The sequence below is a fragment of the Lepidochelys kempii genome, chromosome 24 (genome assembly GCF_965140285.1).
Source record: "Lepidochelys kempii isolate rLepKem1 chromosome 24, rLepKem1.hap1, whole genome shotgun sequence".
Lineage (NCBI taxonomy): Eukaryota > Metazoa > Chordata > Testudines > Cheloniidae > Lepidochelys > Lepidochelys kempii.
The window spans coordinates 10685087-10710837 of record NC_136403.1 but is presented as its reverse complement, the minus strand read 5'-3'; the positions used below and the strand labels follow the sequence as shown (position 1 = coordinate 10710837).

The 25751-nt window shown below is 59.7% G+C and overlaps 2 protein-coding genes across 4 annotated transcripts in view; one reads left to right on the top strand and one right to left on the bottom strand.

The window, feature by feature from the left end:
* Positions 1–1534: 1534 nt before the first annotated feature.
* On the bottom strand, positions 1535–25707 carry PCP4L1 (Purkinje cell protein 4 like 1). The gene is made up of 3 exons (XM_073322536.2): positions 24497–25707; positions 8536–8590; positions 1535–3907 (listed from the first exon to the last, which is right to left on the bottom strand). The coding sequence occupies exons 1-3, from the start codon at positions 24503–24505 to the stop codon at positions 3762–3764; spliced, it is 210 nt and encodes a 69-aa protein (XP_073178637.1). The 5' UTR covers positions 24506–25707; the 3' UTR covers positions 1535–3761.
* NR1I3 (nuclear receptor subfamily 1 group I member 3) overlaps positions 24697–25751 on the top strand; it is a 29508-nt gene continuing 28453 nt past the window's right edge. For 2 of the 3 annotated variants that reach the window (XR_012156069.1, XR_012156068.2), the window contains exon 1: positions 24697–24760. The gene's annotated coding sequence lies outside the window, so the exon portion shown is untranslated. The remainder of the gene's footprint in view (positions 24761–25751) is intronic. The other variant, XM_073322533.1, reaches the window with a different exon arrangement.

Here is a 25751-nt window from a genome sequence, read left to right as displayed (position 1 = left end):
TCATCTGTAGCTCAGGAGCGTGGTGTGTTCCACACAGACACGCCTTTGGGGCCATGGGGCCTTCACTGCGAGGGCCAGCCAGCCTCCTGGCCTGCATGAAACAAACTGACAGAAAGCACCTGAAATGTTCACCCAGGCCACCAGCTGGGGTGGTGGGCCACAGCGGGAAGAAGGCATCTGACTGCTATGCCGGGCATTGGGAGAAAGTAGCTGCATATGGCCTGGCTCAACCGCTGAGGCTTTGAAAGTGGCTTATAAATGGGGGCACATGTAACAAAGGGGCAAACTGCGATCAGGCTGGATCACGACCTGCCCAGCGAGTCAAGCGCAGTCAGCCCTGGAACCCAGGAACCCTGCTGCTGAGTCCTGTGATTCACAAGACACCATGTCAGGCAGGCAGCTCCTGCGACATGTTTGGAGGATAAGGAAGTAGGAGCTTGGATGTTAATCCCATGAGGAGCAAGAGCACAGGCCAGGAGTTGCATGGCCCAGGGCAGCTTCTGTGACTGTCCCGGTCTGTGCCTCGGTTTCCCCTTTGGTGCACTGGGGTAACACAGTGCTCACAGCACAGCTAGTTCAAACCATTGCCCTCCACAGGTGCACCATGCTGGGGCTCAGCCTCCCTACAGGGGCACCTGGCTCCCCCGCACAGGCTTGTGGGCGTTGTGTGTGCGCTATGCGGCACATCAGTCCTGGGGTGGCGACAGCCCCGTCATAAGAGCAGAGATGCTCGTCCCAGCTGCTACACCCCAGGGACGGCCCAAGGGACGATGGGACTGTGGGGCTCGTCTGCCCACAGGCCAGAGAAACCCTCAGCATGCGCAATGTCCCAGGGCTGCCTGCCCAGCCGGGCGAAGGGCCCTGGGCCACCCTGTGCCTAGCTCAGGCGATGGGCCTGCAGCGCGACACAGGTGGGCCGTGCCCCAGGAACCAATGCGGAGGGGTGCGCCCGGCCCCAGAGAGCTGGGAGTGTGGCCCTGGGCCATGGCAGCAGAGCACCGCTACGGGCAGCACCGAGGGGGTCTGTTCAGCCCTGGGTTGCGTGGCCCGAGGCTGGGTGGTTCTGGGGACACGGTGCCCCTGGTCACTAGGGGGACGTCTACTTGGCAACAAAACCCACCCGGCAGCGGCGCCTCTGAGTGCCTGGCTCTGCTGCTGGGCTCGCGCAAGGGCACTTAAGCTGGCAGGGTAGCTGTGCCCGGCGGGGTGGCAAAGGGGGTGCTCCAGACAGAGCAGCAGAGTCTATACCTGTGTCAGTGGCCTAGCGCAAGCCCCAGGCTGGGCTCTGAGACCCGCCACCACCGCAGGGGTTTTGTGGTGTTGACGTCCCCTCAGTGGCTGGGTCCCATCCAGAGCCCGGGTCCACCTGTGGGTTTTACTTTGCATGGCCACAGCCCAGACCAGCAGCGACTGGGCCCCTTGCTGGGGTCCCAGCATGGCCAGGACAATCCGGCTGGCCCAGGCGCTGCACCCTGCCACTGCCCGGCCTGTCTGAGCCAGCCCCAGCACCACACGAAGCACACGCCGGGCCGGCCACTGTTCCCAGGCGTTTTATTACGTAAACATGCTAAAAGAGCCAGTCCTCGCAGCAGCTGTGTCCGCACTGCGGGCCACATCGTCTCCCCAGGCAGGAGCTCTCCCCGCAGCGCTGCGGCCAGGGCACGGTGCAGCCTGGCCCCTCCGATCGCTCACAGCTGCAAACGGCGCTCCCTGGTGCTCGGGCTGCAGCTCCCGGTGGGCTGGGGTGGAGGCGGGTTGAATTCAATGCTGGGGAACGCCGAGGGCTTACAGTGCTGGGGTGGCTGTGCCAGCAGCAGGGGGCACAGCGGTGGGACGGTGTCAGCCCAAGGCTTGAGAAGGGCATGGGTGGAGGGGGACAAGCGGCTGAGATGCTGCATGGACTGGGGCCCTGGAAGGGAGAGAGGGGAGCCCCTAGGGTTCCTGCCTAGGCTGGGAGGGACTTGGTGCCTCTCTTAATTTTTTTTGGGGGGGTGGGGGGGTGCACCATGGGCGCCCAGTCCCTGGAGCTCCCCTCTGCTATCCCCCCTGGGGAATGCCACCCCCTCCAGCTCTGGCTCACTCGTTCCTTTCTCCCTACCCAGCCCTCATCTCCCGTCAATCCCAGCCACCTTCTGGTACCTCCTCTTGCTCACAGCTGTGCCCCGCTGGCGGCCTCTCCCCAATCCCTAGCGCCCCCAGGGCCCTCCCTCCCCACACCTTGGCACCCAGCCACACCCACTGTGCTCAAGGTGGGAGTCCCCACTGTTTGCAGTGGGGGAGGAAGGGTCCCCATTGTTCGCAGTGAGGGCAGGGGGCTGCATTCTTCCCAGTCCAGGGTGGGGAGTCCCCATTTTTCTCAATGGGGGAGAGGGGTCTCCATTGTTCCCACTCAGGGGGGAGTCCCCATTGTTCGCAGTAGGAGAGGAGGGGTCTCCATTGTTCCCAGTTGGGGAGGAGAAGGGAGTCCCCATTGTTCCCAGTGGGGGGTGGGGGTTTCCCATTGTTCTCATTGGGGGACAGGGGGTCGCCATTGTTCGCAGTGGAGGATGGGGGTCTCCACTGTTCCTAGTCGGGGGGGTTCCCCTTGTTTATAGTGGGGGAGGGGTTTCCATTGTTCCCAGTCGGGGTGGGGGGGAGTCCCCATTGTTCGCATCGCGAGAGGGTTCTCCAGGGAGCCGGGCGCCAATACACCCTGTGCTCGCTACGTGGGGCTCAGAACAGGAGCTCCCCACCCGACCGGAACAGATCAAACCCTGGCTCCTGCTCCCCCACAGGGCCTGGATATTCCCTCCTTTCCCCCCGCCCCACCTCTGTCCATGGCCCCAGGCAACACCAGCCCAGGGGAGGGGTCACCAGCTGCCTCCGGCCCCCATGCTGCCTAAGAAAATCCTGGAGGGAAAGGTGACCTTGTCCCGCTCCCCAATCCTGGCCCCAGACCCCCTCCCCTGCCTGACCCCAGAGGGACCCCGGAAATTGAGTGGGGCCTGACCTGTTTAGCTGCAAGTCAGGCCTAGTCTCATGGGATTGGGGGCACCCTGCAGCACTCCCCATAGCCTAGGGCCCTTCCCCCTCCTGGCCTGGCCATAGGCCCTGTTCCCCCACCAGCCTTGCCTGCCCCTCGTGGTCCTGGGCCCACACTCCCCACTTGGCTCTGATACCCGCCCCCATTTGGCTTTAGGGCCCTTCTCCTCCCCCTGCCTGGCTCTGGACCCCTTCCTGACCCTCTCCTTGGCTCTGCAGCCCTGCCCCCCATCTGGCCCTGAGCCTCTGACTGTCCCGGTCAGGGTCCCTGGGGAATGGGCCGGGGTTGATGGGAAGCCCCTTAGGATGGTGGGTGCTCAAGAGCAGACCCCATCGTGCCAGCAGTCGGATTGGCCTGGGCTGATGGGCAGTTATGCCTGACTGGTGCTGAATTCCAGCCCAGGACTCTCCCAGGGCTGCCCCCATGCTGGCCTCCGGCCCGAGGCCCCCAAGAGACACTGTCCATCCTAGGGCCCATGGCCCCTTCATGGCTTTGTGAGGATGGCACCAGGATCCTGCTGTGCCGACATCATGGCTATAAGAGGATGCCCTGCTTTCCCAGACAGGAGCTTGGCATGTGGGTGCAGCTGGGTCTGGGGAGCCCCTCGTCCCCCGAAACCAGGTACATAGAACGTGCAAAATACCAACAGCCCACACTGGGCTGGGCAGGAGCGAGCAAACACGGGGCTGTGCTGGCAGAAGGGGGATGGGGGACTGTGGGGATGGGGCAGGAGAGCTGCTCAGGGGCTGGGGTCCTTTTTCCGTTTCTGGAAGCGGCGGAACTTGCCCTGGATAGCAAGCGCGGCCTTCTCAGTCTCGGGAGCGTTCAGGTCGATGTCTATCTCCTCCTCCTCCTCCTCCACCTTCTTGGCGTTCCCGGCTTTGGCTGCAGGGAGAACCAGCTGGCAGTCACCCCTGCGACTCCGCAGGGGCCCACACCGCTCAGGGCAGCAAGGGGTGCTAGCCTGCAACTCCTGCCAGCATCCAGCCCCCCACAGGACCAGCCCCCCACTGCCCAGGGTCCCCCAAAACTCTGGGTGCAATAGAAAGTACCCCACCCCACTCCCATGGGCTTTGCCTCCCCTATCAGCATCCTTGATTTTGCTCAGTTAATGCTGATGAATGCCAAGTAATGCACATTGGGAAAGTCAACGTATACACTGGCGGGGTCTAAATTAGCTACTTCCACCCCCAAACGAGGTCTTGGCATCCCCTCAGACAGTTCTCTGGAAATGTCCACTCCACGTGCAGCAGCATTCCCGTGGCTAGGGAGGTTGGGACCTACCGCAGCCAGGCTGCTCCCTGGAGGTTAGAGAGGCAGCGTGGGCCAGGTGATAGCTTTTCTTGCACCCACTTCTGCTGGCGAAAGAGACAAGCTGCCAGCTCCACAGAGCTCTTCTTCAGGGCTGGGAAAGGTCCTAGGAGCTTGGCTTTCCTCTCTCCCCAGCAGCAGTGGGTCCAACAACAGATATTACCTCAGCCCCCTTGTCTCTCTAGAAAAGGGACAGAAAATATCAGAACGCCACTACAGCAATCCAGGGGGTCCCCACCCTTGAATACTGTGTCCAGTTCCAGTCACCCCATCTCCACAAGGAAATAGTGCAACTGGGAAAGGTTCAGAGAAGGGCAGCAAAGGTGACCAAGGGTTTGGAACGGTTTCCAGCTGAGGAGAGACTACAAAGATTAGCACTGTTCAGCTCAGTAAAGAGACAACTAAGGGGGACCTGATAGAGTCTATAAAATCTGACTGCTCTCTAGGGAAGTGTTATTTTACTCCTTCACACAATGAACAGGCAGAAGGTTTTATACAAACGAGGGAACAACACACAACTAACCTGTGGAACTCATTGCCAGGGGATGTTGTGACAGCCAGAAGTATAGCTGGAGTTCAAAAACAACTGGCTAAGATCCTGGATGATAGGTCCATCAATGGCTAGAAGCCCACACGGTCGGGGACACAACCCTTTGCTTGGGGCGACCCAACCCCCTGACTGCCAGAAGGGGAAGATGGGGTGGATCACTTAATAATTGCCCTGTTCTGTGCATACCCCCTGAAGCTCTGGTACTGGCCATGTGTACAGACAGGAAACTGGGCTAGATGGACCACGGTGTCATCCAGTATGGCCGTTCTCACTGTCCCCCAGGAGAGGCACTCCAGTCCCCCAACCCAACCTTTTCCAGCAGCTGCCTGTGCCCAGAGGGCGTGGGCAGTGTCCCCCTCCCAGGCTCCTGGATGTGTAGGGGAGAGGCCCAGCGGGGACCCAGGACACAGCCATGGCCCCAGCAGCCAGGGATGGCGTGGCATGCAGGCCGGGTGAAGGGACGCTGGGGGCAGCTCCCCATGGTGTGTGGGGGAGGGCATGCTGCAGGCTGGCACAGAGAGGAGAGAGAGTGCAAAAATGGCAGCTACATGCCCCACACATAGGCGCCGACTTCTACTGGCGTCGGTGGGAGTTCGATCCCACTCTGCCCCTGGCTCAACCCCGCCCCCTCCCACCCCTGCCCTGCCCCCATTCCAACCCCTTCCCCAAAGTCCCTGCCCCAACTCCGCTCCCTCCCTGCCCCTATTGGACTCCTTCCCCAAATCCCCACCTCGGCCCCACCTCCTCCCCTGAGCGCTCCGCATTCCCACTCCTCCCCCCTCCCTCTTGGAGCTTGTTACACTGCAAAACAGCTGTTTGGCGGCGGCAAGCGCTGGGAGGTAGGCAGAGGAGTGGGGACCTGGCGCACTCAGGGGAGGAGGCAGAGGTGGGGTGGGGTAGGGAGGGGAGGGGAGCTTGACTGCCAGTGGGTGCAGAGCACCCACCAATTTTTCCCTCAATAGTCATGTGCTCGTCACAGCGATTTCCCTGTGCGGCGCTGAGGGCCCGGGTCAGGCTTGGCATTCTGCGTGCCCCTCGTTAGTGCCAAGCACTTAACGAGGTGCAACGGTTGTGGGGCAGCTCCAGCACTCAGAGGCTGCAGCCAGGAAAGAGGGTTCTTCCCCAGGGTGAAAGAAAACCAGGGGAGACCCGGGGCTGTAAGTCCCCCCTTTCCATCCCGCCTGTGCCTGCCTCCAGTCCAAGCCGGGTGCAGCTGGCAGGGAGGCTGCGCTGGTGCCAACCTACAGCATATGCCCACTGGATGGCAAATGGACTCAATGTTCCCCATGGCAAGTGCACGGAGTCAGGGGGAGGGGACGACTCTGCCCCTTTGCCCCATGGTTGGATCTGCTAGGCACGTGCCATGAAGGGCAGGGCCATGCTCTGCTGAGCTCTCATGCCACCAGTACCAACGCCCGGGCAGGGCTGGTGAGGCGCAGTGACTTGGCTGGCTTAGATGAGAAAGCAGTAAGACCGGCTGATCCCTGTCCCGCTGCCGCACCATGGGGAGCTGCTCGCTGGCCCCCTGCAGACGCGGGCTGGGGAAGCCAGGGGCAGCTCTGTCTCCCCCCAGGGAACGGGAGTCCCTGCACAACTACGCTGGGAATTAGCTTCCTCTTTCAAACCAGCTTTGCCCCAGGCCAATCAGATGAGAGTCCTGGGGTGTTTGCAGGGGGGTGTCCCTCTTTCTGCTGTATTGGATCCCCTGAGCCCTGCCTCTGGAAACACCCTGTGACATTGCACTCTATATGATTTTATGAAAATATGCTAATGAGTGTGAATATAATGTAACTGGAATATGTTTCATGCAAAAGGTCTCTTGTAAGGTATCATTACAAAGCTTATAATCCACTGAGTGTGGTCATCCTATTTGTGTGTATGTATCTTTTTGTATCTGAAACTAGAAATATGAAACATAACTGATGCCCTATTGTAATTATGCAAAGGGTGGGCCATTAACGGTGGTTTGGAATCTCGATGGCTCCCATCAATCAGGACAATTGACTGGATGGCTCTGGTTGCAGGCAGGCCTTCCTGTGAGTCAGGCTCTGAGGAATGAAGGCTTTGGGGTCTCGCAGTGCCATGTGATCATGTCACCTGAACTGGAATCCATCTTTAACCTGGTGCTTTTCCATTGAGAAGGAGGAGTGGGAACCCAGAGAGGGAAAAAGGATTCCCGCCTTATGCAAAGGATATATAAGGGAGTAGAACAGAATAAAGGGGGCTGCAGCCAGGAGAAATCCCCTAGCTACCCCCTGAGCTGGAACAAAGACTGTCAGGAGAAAGGATTGTTCTCAGACTAGGAAGGCGTCCAGTCTGTGATAGAAGCTGATTGAAACATCTGTGGGTGAGGTTTTATCTGTATTCAGTTTTCTTACTGTACTAGGCTTAGACTTGTGTGTTTTATTTTATTTTGCTTGGTAATTCACTTTGTTCTGTCTGTTATCACTTGGAACCACTTAAATCCTACTTTTTGTATTTAATAAAATCACTTTTTACTTATGAATTAACCCAGAGTATGTATTCATACCAGGGGAGGGGGGCAAACAGCTGTGCATATCTCTCTCTCAGTGTTATAAAGGGCAAACAATTTAAGAGTTTACCCTGAATAAGCTTTATACAGGGTAAAACAGATTTATTTGGGGTTTGGACCCCACTGGAAGTTGGACATCTGAGAGTTAGAGACAGGAACACTTCTTAAGCTGTTTTCAGTTAAGCCTGCAGCTGTTTGGGGATATGGTTCAGACCTGGGTCTGGGTGTGCAGCAGGCTAGCGGGTCTGGCTCAAACAGGCAGGGCACTGAAGTCCCAAGCTGCCAGAGGGAAAATGGGCTCAGAGGTAGTCTCAGCCCACCAGGTGGCAATTCTTAAGGGGGTTTCTGTAACCCAACCTGTCACACACCCGCTGGGGCACAGGGCTTGAGGGATGGGAGCAGCCAGAGGAGCTGAAAGCCTGTGTGGGTCTATGCAGTTTGGCTGCACATGCCGTGGTGTGGGGACATCGCATCCAGTGGCAGCCGTGCAGCGCTGAGCTGTGCTGAGGGACACCATGGCACGGGAAGGAGGGCAAGGCGACTCCAACGTGGAGCTGGACGGGTCCAAGCACAGCTCCAAAGTTGTTGCTCTGGGAATTTCCTTAGTCTTGGAGAAAGCATTTGTCAGAGCCCTGCCCCGGGGGAAGCCACCAGATTGTTACATCCACTTATGGGGTCTGTGCCAGGGCAGAGTCTTACCAGTGAGTTTCTAAGCCCTGCCAAGGCCTGCACTTTACAAGGGCGGGGCATCATCTCACCCCCAAGGGCGGTTAACTTCTGCCCAGTGCTTCTCAGCGCCCAGGTGACCGCAGGGCTGATAGGTTTTGGAGGCCTGACCTCGAACAGCTGCTCCCCTGAAATGAAACCGGTTCTGTCCCCAGCTAGGTGCCCTGGGCCAGTCCCTGACATGGACACACCGGCATAGAGCAGTCAAGGTGACGCCCAGCCATGGTGCCAGCGACATGGACCCAGGAATGGGAGAGGGCGCATAGTAACTAGCGCTGGATGTAAGTTGTTCATACACCACACTGCCCCCCTGCTCCCCCCGGGGCCTGGGCACAGCGGCAAGCTCTCCGCCAACCCCCCCATGAGCTGCGGCAGGGCGGCCTCTTCACTCACCTTTCTCCTCGCTGCCGGGAGCCTGGCTGGGGGCTGGGGACTCATTGGAGCGGAGCTGCAAGAGGAGAGAAGGCGCCTGTTAGCACATACTGTGCACAGCCAGGCTCTCCGGCACCCTGGCACTACCCGCCCTGGCACACAGCTGCCATGGCTGCCTGCCAGCAGCCCATACCAGGGGGCTTGGGGTAACAGCTGTTGGAGACGGGGCGTGGATCATGCAGCCAGCAAAGAGGGACTGGCACAGGCGGGGAGGGGACCATGGATCACAGCCTGTGGGGGCCACCCCTGTCTCTGTGTTTTCTAATCAGAACCTGAGAGCTCCCTGCCTCTGCTGTGATAATCTTCTAGCAGTCCTGGTCGTGAAGGGCCTCACCCCACGCGTGCCTGGAGGACCCTGCTGGCTTGCCCAAGCAGCAGAGTCTGTGCACACCCAGCAGCCGGACATACTGTGCAGCTGAGGTGCAAACTGGGACCTGCCCCATCAGCTCCCCATACGCAGCCACTCGAATAGCGGGACCAATAGGCAGCATCCTCCAGGCCAGGCAGGTAGCGGGGAGACAGTCCCAGCTGTGGCAGTAGAGGGCGCACTGAGCCAGTCCCAGCCAGGAGCGCCCCCTGGCTGTGCCGGTAGGGAGCGCACTGAGCCAGTCCCAGCCAGGAGCGTCCCCTGGCTGTGCCGGTAGGGAGCACATCAAGTCAGTCACCTCCACCCGATGAAGTGAGCTGTAGCTCACGAAAGCTTACACTCAAATAAATTGGTTAGTCTCTAAGGTGCCACAAGTCCTCCTTTTCTTTTTATGTGAAACTCTGTTATATAGCACACTCGCGCCTCCCCTCCCCCCCGACTGCTCCATCTGGCAGGCAGTTGGGATCCTAGGGGCTCAGCCAGGGAGGCAGCTCTGCCCACTACACGCTTCAACAGCAACTCCCAGGAGTCCTGCAAAGACCTGTCACGCATTCCAGAAGGGATCATTGTGTTCATCTAGTCTAACCCCCTGGGTAACCCAGGCCAGAGACCTGCCCCCAGCTAATTCCTAGAGCAGAGCTGTTAGAGAAACCTCCCAGCTCGATTTTAAACTGACCAGTGACAGAGAATCCACTGCAACCCTCAGTCACTTGTTCCAATGGTTAATTACCGTTCCTTCCAGTCCGGATTGGTCTAGCTTAACTTCCAGCCATTTCAGTGTTAGACCTTCCTTGGCTAGACTGAAGAGCCCATTGTCAAATGTTTGTTCCCCATGCAGGTACTTCTAGACTGATCAACTCACCCCCTAACCTTCTCTTTGTTAAGCTAAATAGATCGAGTTCCTTGAGACTGTCACTATAAGGCCCGTTTTCTATTCCTTTAATCATTCTCGTGGCTCTTCTCTGAGCCCTCTCCCATTTATCAACACCCTCCTTGAATTAGAGACACCAGAACTGGACACAGGATTCCAGCAGAGGTTGCACCAGTGCCAAAGACAGAGATAAAATCACCTCTCTGCTCCTTTCGAGATTCCGATTATGCACCCCATGATCGCTTTCGCTCTCTTGGCCAGCGTCCCACCTGGAGCTCATGCTCAGCTGATTATCCACCACAACCCCCAAATCTTGGGCAGAGTCCCTGCTTCCCAGCATTCCCCCATTCTGTAAGTATGGCTACATTTCTTCTCCTAGATGTGCACATTTAACCATATTAAAAACACATTGTTTGTGCCCAGTTTACCAACCAAAACCCAGATCGCTCTGTATCAGTGACCCACCCTCTTTATTATTTACCACTCCCACAATTGTTGTGTCATCTGCAGATTTTATCAGTGGTGATTTTATGTTTTACTCCAGATGTTAAATAGTGCAGGGCCAACAACTGATCCCTGCAGGACCCAACTGGAAACACCCCTGCACAATGAGAATTCCCCATTGACAGTTACATTTGGAGACCTATCAGGTAGCCAGCTTTTAATCCATTAATATGTGCCATGTTACTTTTATATCCTTCTAGTTTTTTAATCAAAATGTTGAGTGGTACCAAGAGAAAAGCCTTACCAAAGTCTATACATCAACACTGTTACCTTGATCAACCAAATTTATAATCTCATCAAAAAAAGGTATCCACTTAGTTTAACAGGGTCTATTTTATATAAACCCATGTTGATTTGCATTAATTACATTACCCTCCTTCAGTTCTTTATTAACGGAGTCTGGGTATCAGCCACTCCAGCATGTTGCTGAGGATTGCTGTCAGGCCTATAATTATTTGGGTCATCCTATTTGCCCTTTTTAAAAACTGGCACAACATTAGCTTTCTTCCAGTCGTCTGGAATTTCCCCAGTGCTCCAAGACTTACTGAAAATCAGCATTAACAGTCCAGTGAGTTCCTCAGCCAGCTCTTTGAAAACTCTTGGATGCAAATTATCTGGACCCTGCTGCTTTAAAACTGTCTAATTTTAGTGGCTGCTGTTCAGGCCTTGCCCCAGGCAGAGTGCTTCAGGGTGTGCGCTGGCAGGGATATCAGCTGCACCATGGATCTTCCACGGATGCTGCTGGACCCAGACAGACCCTGTGCCCAGTGCTTAATTTGTGCCAGGGCTTAGCCACATCACCTCTGGGCTTGGCAGTTCATAGCCCTGGCACCTCTGGGCTTACTACGTCAGGTATGAAAGTTAAAAAAAAAAAATGCTTGAGCCCCGGCCCTTCTTTCATTACACATTAAACATGGTCCTCTGGCTCCCAGCCTGTGGCACGACACAGAGGCTCCCTACGGCCTGGCTTGGAGAGAGCAGTCCCAGCAGGGCTCTAGGCCCCAGCTCAGTCTTTCTGTGCTTCCCCCGCCCCCCACGCATGGCCCATGTGGTCAGCCAGAGTGTTATGGCACTGCTGGGGCCAAAGATGGGCCTGATCTGCACTCTGTGGAGCTAACGGAGAGTGGGCCATTTCTCCCTCCCTCGGCTTCTGCTGAATCCTCGGCCCTAGTCTAGCCAGCACAGGGCCCAGCACTCCCCAGTAACCTGCAGCTCTCTGCCTCTACCCACATGGTGTGCTGTAGAGTTCGGCTCCTGGTCAACGCCAATGGCCAGAAATCTGGATCCCACTGAGTAACCAGCCCCTCCACCAGTGCCCCAGCTCCTGGCTCCCCTGAGAGTGAGCGCCAACAGCATGATGTCCGGGAGGGATATGCGTTGGGGGAACTAGATCCCCACCACCAGGGATGAGCAGCTCAGTGCCCAGTGAGACAGCTTCCACTGCAAACCCCAGCCAGGGAGAATCAACCCATCACCCAGCCTGGGCGGCAGCAGGAGAGGAGAAGCCCAGACACCCCAAGGACCCACCTGGGGCTGGGCGGTGGACGCAAGGCTTGACCCATGACCCCTTCTGCCTGCAGCACTGGAGTGGGGGGCTCTGCTATCCCCAGGGCAAGCAGCAGGGCCAGGCTTTCCCCTCACCCTGCTTTCCACCAACCTGCCTCAGCCCAAAAGTGATCTGGTCTCCCCAGGCCTCGCCCTCTCTGGTGAGGCAGCCAGTTGTGAAGGTGGGAACGGGACAGGGGCCCTGGGCTGCAGCTGGGCTCCTGAGGCCCCACAATGAGATAAACCAGGGGTTTTTGAATGGAGGTACGGCCCCCTTTGGACATCTCCAACATAGTCTGCAGACCACAGGTTGAAAACCACTGCACTAGGACAACAGAACAGACTGCCTGCGGAAGTCATGGAAACTCCTTCACTGGAGGTTTCCAAAAGGTGACTGGAGCCATCTGTCTTGGGTGGTTTACACCAGTGGTTTTCAACCTGTGGTCTACAGCCCCCGGGCGACTGCAGACTATGCTTGAGATTTCCAAAGGCGGCTACACCTCCAATCAAAATATTTTAGGGGTCCACAAATGAAAAAAGGTTGAAAACCACTGCACTACTGTTCTTACCATTAGGAAGTTTTTCCCTGAGATTTCATCTAAATCTGCTATGCTATAGTTTTAGCCCATTGCCTCTTGTCCTGCCCTCCGTGACAAGAGAGCAAATTTTCTCCATCTTTTTTATGACAGCCTTTCAAGTATTTGAATGCCTCTATCATATTCCCCCTTAATCTCCTTTTCCAAACTAAACATACCCAGTTCCTTCAGTCTTTGCTCAGATGGCCTGCATTCCCTCCCTCTGATCATCTTTGTCGCTTGCCTCTGGATCCTTGCCAGCTTTTCTACATCCTTTCTATACAGGGGTGACCAACTCAAAACTGGACTCACTACTCCAGTAGAGGCCTAACCAGCACGGAGTCGAGCAGTTCTATCACTTCCCGTGACTTGCAGGCTTTGCTTCTGTTAACGCAAACTAAAATTACATTTGCTTTTTTTGCAACAGCATCGCATTGTTGACTCATGTTGAATTTGTGATCCACCACCACAACTCTCAGATCCTGCTCAGCAGTGCTGCTGCCAAGCCAGGCATCCCCAAGGCTGTATTTGTGCATTTGGTTTTCCTTCCCTAAGTGTAACACCTGACATTGGTCTTTGTTAAATTTCATTCTCTTGTCTATAGCCCAATTCTCCAATTTATCAAGATCCCTCTGCATTTTAGCTCTAGCCTCATAAGCGTTTGCCATCCCTGCCAGCTTTGTCTCATCTGCAAATTTGATCAGTGTGCTCTGTATTCCTACAACCAGGTCATTAATACAGATGTTAAACACCAGATCCAGAACAGACCCCTGTGGAACCCCGCTTGAGAGCTCCCTCCCATCTGACACCATTCCAGTAATAGCTGTGCTTTGTTTGCAGTCGCTTAACCAATTATGTATCCACTTAATGGTAGTTCCGCCGAGCCCACATTTCTCCCGTTTACTTCTGAGAATATCACGTGGGACTGTCACCAGCCCTTCTGAGGTCCAGGCATGTTACTTCTACTGCGTTCCCCCATCCACCCTGTGTGGAAAGCTCTGGGGAGGCGGTGGCCCCACTGCCAAGAGACTCACACACACACAGGGCCGGTGCGAACTAGGCGGTCACCTAGGGCACCAAGTGGTTGATGGTGGTGGAGGTGGAGGAGAGGGGAGCTGGGTCAAGGGGGCGCGGGGAGGGCCGCCTGCAGCAAGTACTGGGGTGGGGCGGCGCCCAGGGGAACCGCTTCCTGCCCCAGCTCACCTCTGCTCCTCCTCCTCCCCTGAGCACTGCCCCCCTCTGCTTCTCTCCCTCCCAGGCTTGCGCGCCAAACAGCTGATTGGGGCCGCGAGGTGGGAGAAGTGGAGCGTGCTCAGGGAGGAGGCAGAGCAGAGGTGAGCTGCGGCGGGGAGCTGCTGCACACGGCTCCCCAAGCTGAAGGGAGGGGGCGGCGGAGAGCTGCCGCGGGGGGCTCCTGAGCCGAGGGGAGGGGGTGGCGGGGAGAGCTGCCCCAGGGCAGTGAGGTGGGGGGGGGCGGTGCAATGTGGAAGTTTCGCCTAGGGCATGAAATCTCCTTGCACCAGCCCTGCACGCACACACACACACACACACCATTCACAAAAACAGCTTCCCTGGGGTACATAACACCAGTGACAGAGCCAGAAAGAGTGGATGGTCCCATGCACCTCAGTGAGGGGCTCTCTCCCAATCCCCACAGGAGGCACTGGGTGAGGCCAGAGGCAGGAGAACAGTGGCCCCCAGCCGGCCACCCTGGCTACCATCCCTGGAGGCAGGGAGGCCCTGTTGCTGCTCCTAGGGGCCTATATGGCAGCCCCTCCCCCTGACACCGAATGGGGCCATGGAGCTGGGCCCTGGGATCCAGAGTGTCTGGAGCAGAGGGACAGGGATGGGTGGGGTGTGAGCAGAGAGAGCTGCCGGGGGCTGATGGAGAGAGAGGAGGCCAAATGGGCAGGGACATGATCCACAGCCATGCCCAAGAGCAGCGGGCAGCAGTAGCCTGGGGCTGTGGGCCTCCCCTTCCCTGGGGGCTCCTCCCACTCTGCCTGAGACCTGGGCTCCTGCCCTGCCCTACATCAGACACAAGCTTCTCCTGCTAGGGCCCCAAGCTGCTTGCACTGTGTTTACCAGCCTGGTCACTGCCCTCCTCCCAGGACCTGATGTTGCAGCCCCCTGGCCCCGCCCCGCACCCCAGGATGGGATGCTTCAGTGCCCCCAGCCCAGCCCCAGGATGGGATGCTGCAGCCTGGGCCTCCTCCCCCCCCCCCCCCCCCGCCCCGCAGGATGCTGTGTGGCTACAGCAGCTGATTGTTTATTGCTCCCCTGGGGGGGGGGTATGATAAATGAAGCTGTTAACTCCCACTGTGCAAATGCCAGTGGAGGCAGAGCCAGAGCACAGCCCTGCGTGCAGCACACAGGGTCAGGGCTGGGGGAGCTGCACCGGGGCAGGGAGAAGAGTGGGGGGCACATGGCCCACATGGTCAGAGTGGGGGGAGCCACCCCTGGTGCAGGGAGAGGGGCTCACAGTGGAAGGAGATGCCCCAGGGCAGGCTGCCTCTGTCTGCAGCTCATCCCCCCCACTAAAGGCTGGGGAAGGATCCATCCCGCCCCTCCCTTGTGGCTGACAGGGCTGCCCTGCCTGGGACCGAACCGCTTGCAGGACCAGGGCTGGAAGGGTGGGAGGTGAAATGAGGACGGGGATTAGCCGGAGTCCTGGCATCCTGCCCCAGGGGAAGGCTGGGGCTATGGGTGAGGCTGTGGGGAGGGGTACCCCCTCCCCCACTGCTCTGCCTGGAGCCCAGTGCTCGGGCTCCGCATGCAGGGCCAGGGCCAGGCCCCGCTCCCCATCCCCCTCTCCGGCTCCATTCACCAGGCTCATTTCTAACCCGCTTAGCGATCTCTCTATTGGCTTTGATCTCATTAGAAGCCCGGCTCCCACCTGCCCCACACAGCTTTGGTCACATACCCAGTCACGTGGCAGGAGGTCCGTCTCTGGCTGTTGATCCACCCCCCCACCCGGCCTTGCTCTTGGGAGCACTGACATCACAGCGACCCTCTGATTTCTAAGAGTGCTTAAACCTGCCCTATACACCCCTGGGAGCCTGCCCATCCCCCTTTCAGCTCCCCAGAGTGGCACTAGGGTCCCTACATTACCGTCACTGAACGCAAAAGTCTACACTGCTCCCCGCAGTGCCCTCTGCAGGGAGGGGTGGGTGCTGCTGCCTTCTCCCATGAGTTGAGGGAGAGAGTGGCTCCCCTTTGTTTTCAGGGCATGTCCTCCCCCCCCCCACCCCAGAAAGCGCTCATGAAGGAGTTTGGTTCCACTCCATTGTGACTCTCCCCCGGGGCACAAGCTGGCAGCTCCGTGCAGCAAACCAGCTCTTTGTTGCCTGTGACAGGCTCCCATTACACACGCAGCCCCTTGCTGAGATAACTATCAGCCTCTGCACAGCCTGGGGCTCGACTCCACTCCCCTGCCCCACGGCCCAGCGCGGGGGACAGCTGCACCCCAGCACTAGGTGGCACTGGAGCCCTCCCCGCAGGCCGGGCTACTGTGCATTCGCTGCTCCTGGTCCTGCCAGGGAGCAGGGTGGGGTCTGCATGGGGCTATTACCCCTGGCCAGGGGGTCGTGGAGCAGCACAGCCCCGATGGGCCCCCACTGGCAGCAACAGCCCTGCCTGGGCAGCTGTGGGGATCCCAGCAAGGCTCTGCAGCTACCTGAGCTAAAGGACCACACCTGTTAGCGCTAACTGGAGCGCCTCTCACCCCAGAGGGGCCTGAGCAATACAGGGGCATCGTGTGGGGCCATCCAGGTATATTACTGTGCTACGCACAGCCCCCCCGACTGAGACCAGGGTCCCCCCTGGCATCACATAGACACACCCCTGCCCTAGCTGTGGGTGCCCCAAGGCACGAGACACCCCACCTGCCAAGATCAGGGCCTCTCAGGACACCAGGCCCTGCACAAACACCCAGCGAGAGCCTGTCCCTGTGCTGAAGAGCTCAGAGGCCAATAGACTAAACAGACCTGGGGCCGTTCCCCTCCCATGATACAGCTGAGACAGTGGGGAAGGCGCTGCCCCAGGTCACACTGAAGGCCCAGGTCTCCCACATGCCCATGTGGTGCTGTATCCATTGGAGAACACTGCCGGCCACAGGTGCCACAGACCAGTGGTCCCAGAGATGGGCACCGTGCGCCACATGCATTGCTATCCCTTGGCGAAACCCCCTTCCTGACCGCTGGCTACCCCTGCCCTGAAACCTGTGGCACATGAGCCCTGCTGTCCCTGCAGCCCCCAGCCCAGCCCCCCACGGCATGGATGGATCCAGTGCAGAATTTTCCCCATGCCCGGGGCAGCGGGGGTTGGTTCGCCCCGTGACCACGTGAGATGAGCCCAAGCAGACCCAGTGCTCAGCCTAGTTCCCAGGGACTTGCCTCAGTAGCCCACAGGGAAAGGGCAGGAGCTTGGCCTGTAACGGAGAACCTCGGAGGCAGAGCCAGCCCTGGAGAAGCGCAGCTGAGCTGGGTAGGCTAGCCAGAGGCGGGACGAGCAGAGGAGTCAGCGATGCTGCTCCGGGGCGTAAGAGCCCCCCTCGGCAGCATACCTGGGCTGCCCCAGAAAAAGGGGTCCAACCCTGATGGAAGTCGCAGAGCCCTGAGCTGCTGTGAGCACATGTAAGGGCCGAACGACTGTAACAACCCTTTGCCCAGCTCTGAAGCCTGCCCTGACACGCCCCAGGGTCCAGACATCAAAGCTGCCCTTATATGGGAAAAGGGCCCATGCGTGGCACGGTGGATGCAGCATCCAAGACAAACAGTTCCAGGGAGAAGGGGAGGCCAAGAGGGATGGGGCAGGGGTCCCTCCACTCTGCTGACGAGCACAGCGGAGAGCCCAGACCTGGAGATGCAGGGGTGTCAGCCTCCTCCCCCTGGGCACCATGCCCATTGCTCCCTGCAGGCTGGGGAAGCTCGACCAATAAGCCGCTCAGCATGAGAAAATCCCCCCTCCCAGGACAGGCTTCCTAATTACCCTAAAAGCCAGAGTGCACCAGGCTGCCAGCTGCTGACAGATAACCAACCCCCCCCACCCCCCGGCTCCCCACTCCAGGATCCCAGCACTGCATGGCTGGCTCTTCATTATCCCCCTAGCTTCCCCCTCCCGCCCCACTCCAACCTGTCACTCACTGGGCCGGGTTTCACCTCCCCTGGCCCGGATCAGCCTCGCAGCGCTGCCCCCAGGTGCTCCCAGCTCAGATGTATTTTTCCGCATGACGGATTGCTGCAGTTAGAGGCTGCCAGTCCCCCCTCCCCCCCACGTGCAGCACAGCCGGCTTCCCCTGCTCTGGGGACATGCTCTGCTACCTGCCTGGGATTTTCCATCTCAGACTCAGCTCAGTCACAGAACCGTTGTCTGGAGCCATTTGTTCTAGGTGATTAAAGACAGCTGTGTGCTTCCCAGTGCGCCTACTACACCAGGCATGCAGTGAGCTCTGCTAGGCCTGGAGTAGCCAGGAGCTCCCCACATGGCCAGTGCTCCTGCCCCACCCCCTACAGCAGCCCCTGCTGTGGGAGAGCTGAGTCTGTCCAGGCAGCCTCCCCCGCAGGCAGGGCCTGGGAACAGGAAGCCCCCGCCCCGGAGTTTGCAGCTGCCCATCACTGATGCTCACACCATCAGGGCCCTGGCCCCTGCTCCAAAGCCCAGGCCCTGCCACTTGAACCAGAGGAGAACTCGCTACGCACCTGCTTCGACAAAGCAGAGTGCCATTGCCTACAAATGCCTTGTGCCCAGCAGAGCATGCAGAAGGGGTATTGCCCTGGCAGACAGGAGGGGCACTGGCTTTGGGCACCCCACAATGCCCTCCTATTGCACCCTTGCCAGACTGGGTGCTGCGGGGCTGAGCCAGGGCCAGTGGGCTCATGCCAGGGGCTCACATCCTGCAACAGGCAGCGTCTTACCCCGCTTGTCTAACCCCCTGCCCAGGCCCACTACAAACCCCCTTCGGCACCAGCCCCTGGCTGGTGACCGCACGCCACAGAGAAGTTCTGAGCCCTCAGCCAGGGGCAATGGGAACAGACTTGCCAGCCAACATCAGCCCGCAGCTAGAAATGGGCCTCAGGAGCCCCAAGCACCAGGCTCTTGCCCTAATCACGAGACGACATTCCCTCCCTTCCTGATCTGAACAGGGCTTGACCACAGCTAGCCAGGATGAGCAAGGGCTTGCCAAGGGCTTTTCATCCCTGTTCATGGGGAACTGCAGGGAGCAGGGCAGGAGTGCTGGCGGGGGGGCTCCAGGCTACGCCAGTCCCAGCCTTTCCCAGCAGGGGGCAGCGTAAGGGGTGGGGCAGGGGACAATGTCTGTACAGTGTCTCTCCAGTGACAGCCCCAAGAGAGACCAGTGCTGATCAGCATGCAGGACACCACCCCAAACGAGGAGGAAGGTGGTGTGGGAGCAGCAGTGGCTGGCAGTGTTGGGGGAGCCTTTGAACCCCCTTTGTGAGCCCAGCATGGGGGGAGACAGCAACTGTGCATGTGCTGGTTGCCATGGAGATGGGCTCCAGCAGGTAACACCTGGGGCCCCCTCCACTCCTCTCACCAGGGCCTGTATGGGCAGCCCCCTCCCCCCACATGCCCTGTGAAGCCTGGAGAGCCCACCAGTGCTGGGGGGCACCGGGCACTGGAGTCTGAATCTCAGCACTGGATCCGGAGCCATTCCCTGCTGCTCTGCCAGCTCCCAACACTACAGTTCCTGCTCAGCCAGCCCTTCAGACCAGCCCTGCCTGCCCTCCACACATGTCAGCTGGATCCCCGGGGCATGAGCAGGGGCTCTGCACAACATCCTTCCCCCCACCCCACCCCCCGGCCCCACACTGCTGGGCTGTTGCTATGCACTTCTTGGCTGCTCCACCCCAGAGGCAGCTGCGTGCCCATGGTGCTACAGTATGGACAGAGCTGTTGGGACGTAGCATCCCACCCAAAGGCCCCCTTGTCAGTGCTGTAACACTGCCCCAGCCACCCAGCGTGGTCACTAGGCCACTTAGAGCCAGTCAGAACTTCACACAGTGGCAGTGACGGAGCGCCTGTCCTGCTGTCCCAACAGGAGCCAAGGGAGCATCTCTGGCAGCAGCAAGTGGTGCAGGGCCTATGACACACAAGGGATGGTTCTGATTCCATCCATGGCCAGACCCAGATACATGCCACTTCAGGCCCACCAAAGTGAAGTCCTCAGGCTTCGAGTTCAGAGACACCCATCGCCCCAGACTCAGCCCGATGCAAGCTGGCAGAGCCGTTACTGGATCCATTCCCGGCACGTCTTCAACACCACGCCGAGGCCCAGGCAGCACCAGGGCTGCATCGTCAGCAACTCGGCCAGCAGGAGAGAGACCGGCCCCAGCCACAGAGCTCAAGGCTGGAACCATTGAATCCAGTTGACCCCACGTCTCAGGCTGCTTCACCCCTGGAGGTCAGCTCAGGACTTTCCCCAAATAGCTGGGACAGTTGGGAGATTCTCTTCCCTCTGTCCCAGCAAGTGCCTGCCAGCACTCACGGTAGAGGAGCAAGCCTACGGGTGTGCCCATCCTGGAGAGTCCATAGGGGAGAGGACAGACAACCCGTCAGAGCCAGGGACACCACCACAGGGGAAGAATGAGCCAATCACAGCCAGAGTGCGAGACTCCTCTGAGGGAGCGACACTCAGCCCCATGGGGAGCCGCTCAGAGCCCCAGGCACATGCTGTGCTTCCCTGCACTGGGTCTCCCACAGCTTATGGCAGCTTTGGCACCTATGGAGGCGGCTGAGCTGAGCCACAAAGGGGGCAGGAGGCACCGGGCAAGCTCCACCGCTGGCCCGTAATCCCAACCCTCAGCCCCACTCTGCTTGCCTTCCACACCTGCTTCTCTGCCACTGCCCCACACTCCTGACCCACAGTGCCTAGCCTGGGACTCTACACCCCCAGCTCTACCAGTGCCCCTCAATCCCAACCCACAGCCCCGTGGGCTCCTCCAATGAAGGCTGCTGGCTCAGCCATGGCAGAGCAGTTAATGGGGCAGAACAGGTGAGCTGCGGAGGAACATGGCATTCAAACAGGGTTCAAAAAAGAACTAGATAAGTTCCTGGAGGATAGGTCCATCAATGATTATTAGCCAGGATGGGCAGGGATGGTATCCCTAGCCTCTGTTTGCCAGAAGCTGGGAATGGATGACAGGGGATGGATCACTTGATGATTACCTGTTCTGTTCATCCCCTGTGAGGCATCTGGCATTGGCCACTACCGTAAGACCGGATACTGGGCTAGATGGACCTTTAGTTTGACCCAGTGTGGCCGTTTTTATGTTCTTCCTCCTTGCACCATCCCAGAGCAGCAGCTCCCCCAGACACACACTGCCTCAGACAGGAGGAGGGAGGCCCCACCTGTTCCCTTCAGGGCTGTGGCTGTGATCAGAGCAGCTGTGGTCCAGAAGCAAGTGGGGCCAGGAGGCACATGGTATGGCAGGGTTCACCCATCAAGCCATGGGGACCATGCTCTGAGCAACCCAGGGATCAGCAGGTTAGGGTTGGGGGGGGAGGGGGGGAGCATCCCATCTGTGAGGGAGGGGGTGTCTGCCCTGTAGCAGGGAGCGGGAGGAGCTGGAATTGCTGGGGTCAGAGCTGGAGCCCATCTGTAGCCAGGAGACATATCATGTGACTGGGGCCTCTGATCAGGGGGATCTCTGTGATTGGGAGACCTACATAGGCAGTTGCTCCAAACCCAGCCCTCCAGTGCCCTCCCCCCCCTCCCCCATGCACACACACCTCTCCCTCACCACACCCCCCCCTCACTGCCAGGGCCTCCCCTTGGGCAATGCCAGCTCCTGCACATGTTACCACTGCCCTCTCTTAGATGGGCTCAGCCCTGCCAACCCAGGTCACCAGCTCTGCACTGCTAATGGTTGATGGGGATTCTCCTGCTCAGACGTCAGGGCCTGGGCTTTTGGAGCAGGGTGGTGGCGCTCTGGGCCCCTCTCACTGTGCCGCACAGCTCATAGGGAGGGCGCACGTACAGGCAGCTGGGAAGTCCCTGTGGCCAACACAGGAAAGAAAACCCCTGAGACACAGGAGGAAGAGAGTGAACTTGCTGCCCACCCACAGCACCTGCCACGCAGGGCATGGCGGGGAGTCTGAGAGTTTCTTGGGCAAAGCTTCAGCTTGCAGGGAGGCACCGCGCCCCACCCCCCAGCAGAGAAGGAGCAGCCCAGCAAGGGAGCTCACACAGTGCAAGGGACAGAGAACCCAGGTGTCCTAACAACCCTTGCTTGAGCCCCTCCCTGCTGCATGACCATGCAGGGACCGGCCCCAGGGTCAGCCTGGAGGGATCCAGGCATTTTGGGACACCCCTGTTTTTTTCTAGCCAGCTGTCAGAGGCAGGAGTGCTCCGTCCCCCAGGAGGCGCCGTTGTGCTGCTCCCTCCTTTACAGTGACAGGTACCTGGGATTTGGTGAACACACAGCCGGGAAGCAGCCTGTGGCCACTGGAGGAGCTGTTGCTAGTGGGGCTGGAGCAGGCAGCTGGTGAAGGAGAGCCTGGCGCATTGGGGTCAGGTACTGCAAGTGGGTCAGGCAGACTTTGGCACCAGAGAATCAGCCAAGCAGCCACCCTCTGCCCCACATGCTATGAGGCCCAGGGGGATCCACACTGCAGCCACACTTCGTTCCACCTCTGCATCACCCCACAGGCTCAAAGCTGCTACTTGACTTCAGCAGGACCCTACACAAGCTTCCTATAGGAAAAGCTTAATACCCTTGTGTGACGAAGTGGGACTGTTCTTAATGTTTCCTCTGAATAGTGTGGGGGTGCCTCCGTTTCCCCTATGCAGTTCTTAAGTATCTAGGTGGTGGGGTAATGGTGTATGATCATTGCAGAGCCCTAAAGGACAGGTGTGTGCAGGGGTCTGGACACAGACAATGGCTGACACCCTGTTTCCTGTCAACTGATGGCCTGGGCCCTTCCCCCCTGCAAGGTGAGAGCTAAAGGGTTGGAGAACAAAGGAATCAGGTGACCTCCTGGCCCAGGAAAGGGGAAAGCTCAGAGGAGGAGGGGCTGGAGGGAGTTTCAGTCTGGGGCTGTCTGGGACATGGAGTGAAGTGCAGACGTGGTTGTCTGGCTCACTGCCCCCCATAATGAACCCAGCTGAGGGGTCCTGTTCTCTGCACCTACAAGCTCTGTTTTAGACCATGTTCCTGTCGTCTAATAAACCTCTGTTTTACTGGCTGGCTGAGAGTCTGACTGCAAAGTTGGGGTGCAGGACCCTCTGGCTTCCCCAGGAGCCCCGCCTGAGCGGACTTGCTGTGGGAAGCGCACGGAGAGGCAGAGGATGCTGAATTCTCCGAGGTCAGACCCAGGAAGGTGGAAGCTGTGTGAGCTTTGTGTCGTGAAGACAGGCTGCTCACAGGAAGGCGACTGCCCCAGAGTCCTGACTGGCTTCATGGGGAGCAGTTCCAGAGCATCACCCAGGGACTCCGTGACACCTTGTCTGCAAAGAGCTTCTGGGGGTTCCATGCCAACGGGCAGAGCTGGGTCAGAAAGCCCAACCCTGGGGCTTGCACTCCAGGTGCATGTCTCTCTCTCCATCTGTCCATCCCTATCCCTTGCTCTGACGGTCTCCCTTTAGAGACGCACCACAGCCTGGAACTCTCACTTCGTGTTTTGTTGCCTCATCTCCACAGGGAGACGCTCTGAGAACAGAGCCAGGAACAGACTCAGACCCGCTTCCATTCAGGGCCCCGGAGACCCGGTGTCACTGCAGGGTGCTCTTTGCCAGGCCCTCTGGCTGTGCCTGGGTCATGACGGCTCCCAAAACCACTGGCACTAACTGGCTGCACTTGCTGCCCAGGGCTGTATGAGCCATGCAGACAGAAGCCTCCTCTGCCCCTAGGACAGGATGTAGGGATCCTGAGCACTGCCCACCTGCTCTCGCCTCCCCAGGGGAGGGAGCCCCGTGCCCCATCAAGACCCCTCTCTCTGTATCTTCCTATCACCTGCACATTTACCTGCCCCTCGCCTGGCGCTGGCAGGACAGCATCGCAGGGCGGAGGCCGGCTAGCCCAGGGCTGCCTCTGCAGTTACTGCCCTCAAGGGAGCCCTGCAGAGTGACGTCAGCCTTATGTTCACCCCCCAACAAGTGTCAGCCCAGAAGTGTTCAGCTGCGGCTGGGAGAGCCCAGCTGGGGTGGGTCCAGGTTAGGGTGCCAGGGCATCCCCAGCAGCTCCGGGCTGGTGCTAAACTTCGACTTAAGCTGGAGTGGAGCTGTCCCAAGAGTGACCAAGCCTGGGACCAGCAGGACTTTCACACTGAGCACCAGAGCCATGCACACAGAGCCCAGGGCCGGCTCCACCTGGACCAAGCACTCTGGTCGCCAGGATACCACTAATCACACTTGCCGCTGTGTAGGTGGGGGAGGGGCGTTACCTGCCGAGGGTGTAGCTGGGATGGGAGGTCACCTCCCCCCTTGCATCCCCACCACATGCAGCGTTGCCTAGTCAGGCAGGTGGACTCGGGACACAGCAGGCTTTGGGTGCTGGATTCCCCTGGCCCCCAGCCACCCACAGGGACTCATCCATCAGGGGACAGAGCCCAGGCAGTGATGGGAGGGGCACCCCAGGGTCTCAGAAGGGCTGCCCTCTGCCCAGCCGGTTTCTGACTGCTCCACGTCCAGCCATATGATCAGCAGCCTTTCCCCAGGGCTTCGCTGTCACCAGGTAGGGAAGACCTGGGGCCAGCCACCCCCCAGTGCCCACCTCTATTCCCCCTAGGGCACACTCAGCCCCTGCAAGGGGGCAGAGACACCAGCTAGGGAGGATCCTGTCTCCAATGGTGGGGCCAGAGCCCCAGAGCCACGGGGCTCACTGATGGTGATGCTAAGGGGGTGGGGGCTGAGCCGGGGGGCCCAGCCCTCTGGAAGCGGCTCCCCCACCCCCTCGACCAGCCAGGGGTGAAGGGGTCACCAGCCCCCGACGCCAGCATCTCTCGAGCCAACCCACGGAGCTGAGCGCGGGTGCCCGTTGGGGGGCAGAGGGTCCCCCGGGTTCCCCGCAGCCCCTCCGCCCATCGCCCGGCCCAGACCCTCACCTGGCTCATGGCGCTGCGCGGGGCGGGCCTGGCGGAGACGCTGCGCGACGATCGCGGCTCCGCGGGTCTAGAGCCGGCTGAGACCTCGCCGCCTTTATAGCATATGGCCGGACCCCGCGCGGCGCCCGACTGACAGCCCCGGGCAGCCAATGGGGGAGCGCAGCGGTCTGCTGCATTTCCAAACTAGGCTAAGGCGGGCCGAGAGTAAACAGGAGCCGGGAGGAAGGGGGGCTGGGGACCGAGAGGGGGCTGCGCTGCGTCCAGGTAGCTGGGGGGTGGGCGGGGGGTCTGTGCTGTGTCCAGGCAGCTCATGGGGGTGGGCAGGGGTCTGGGCTGTGTCCAGGAAGCTCATGGGGGTGGACAGGGGGTCTGGGCTGTGTCCAGACAGCTGGGGGGGTCTGGGCTGTGTCCAAGCAGCTGGGGAGAGGCTGAGAACTGGGGGGGGCTGTGTCCAGGCAACTGGGGGGGTGGGCAGGGCGTCTGGGCTGTGTCCAGGCAGCTGGGGAGAGGCTGAGAACTGTGGGGTGGGGGGCTGCGTCCAGGCAGGGGTTCTGGGCTGTGTCTAGGCAGCTGGGGGGGTGGGCAGGGGGTCTGGGCTGTGTCTAGGCAGCTGGGGAGAGGCTGAGAACTGGGGGGGGCTGTGTCCGGGAAGCTGGGGAGAGGCTGAGAACTGTGAGGTGGGGGGCTGTGTCCAGGCAGGTGGGGGAAGGGGGCTGGGGATGGGAGGGAGCGGCTGCGCCCGGGCAGCGGGAGGGGGGGAACGGAGGGGGGCTGCCCAGGCAGGTGCCTCTCGGCTGGGTCAGCCCTCCCCACTCCCCTCTCCATAGACGGCCCGAGCCCCCATTCCCGGGCTGTGGCCGTGCCCTGTCCCCGCACGGGATCCCTTCCCCTGGGCTGCGGCCGGGCTGCCCCCAGCACAGCCCTCGGGCTCCCGGGAGCTCAAGCTCCGGAGCGACCCAGCTGGGGGGCTCCGGGAGCGGCTGTCGCAGTTACATAACCCTTGGGTACCAGCCCCTGGCTGGGGCGCCCCGGCCCGGCTCCGCAGGAGGCGGCTGAGCGGAGACGGAGAGCACCGCAGGGGCTTTTCCAGCCCGCGCAGGGTCCCTCTGCGCCTCCCCTTCCTTCCTGCTTCTTGGCACCGCCCAGAACCCGCCGATCTCCTCTGTGCAGGCAGCCCCGAGGGCAGACACCCTCTAACCGCCCCCGTGCAGCCCCCATCTACCAACGGGGCGCCCCTCTAGCTCCCCGGGGCTCC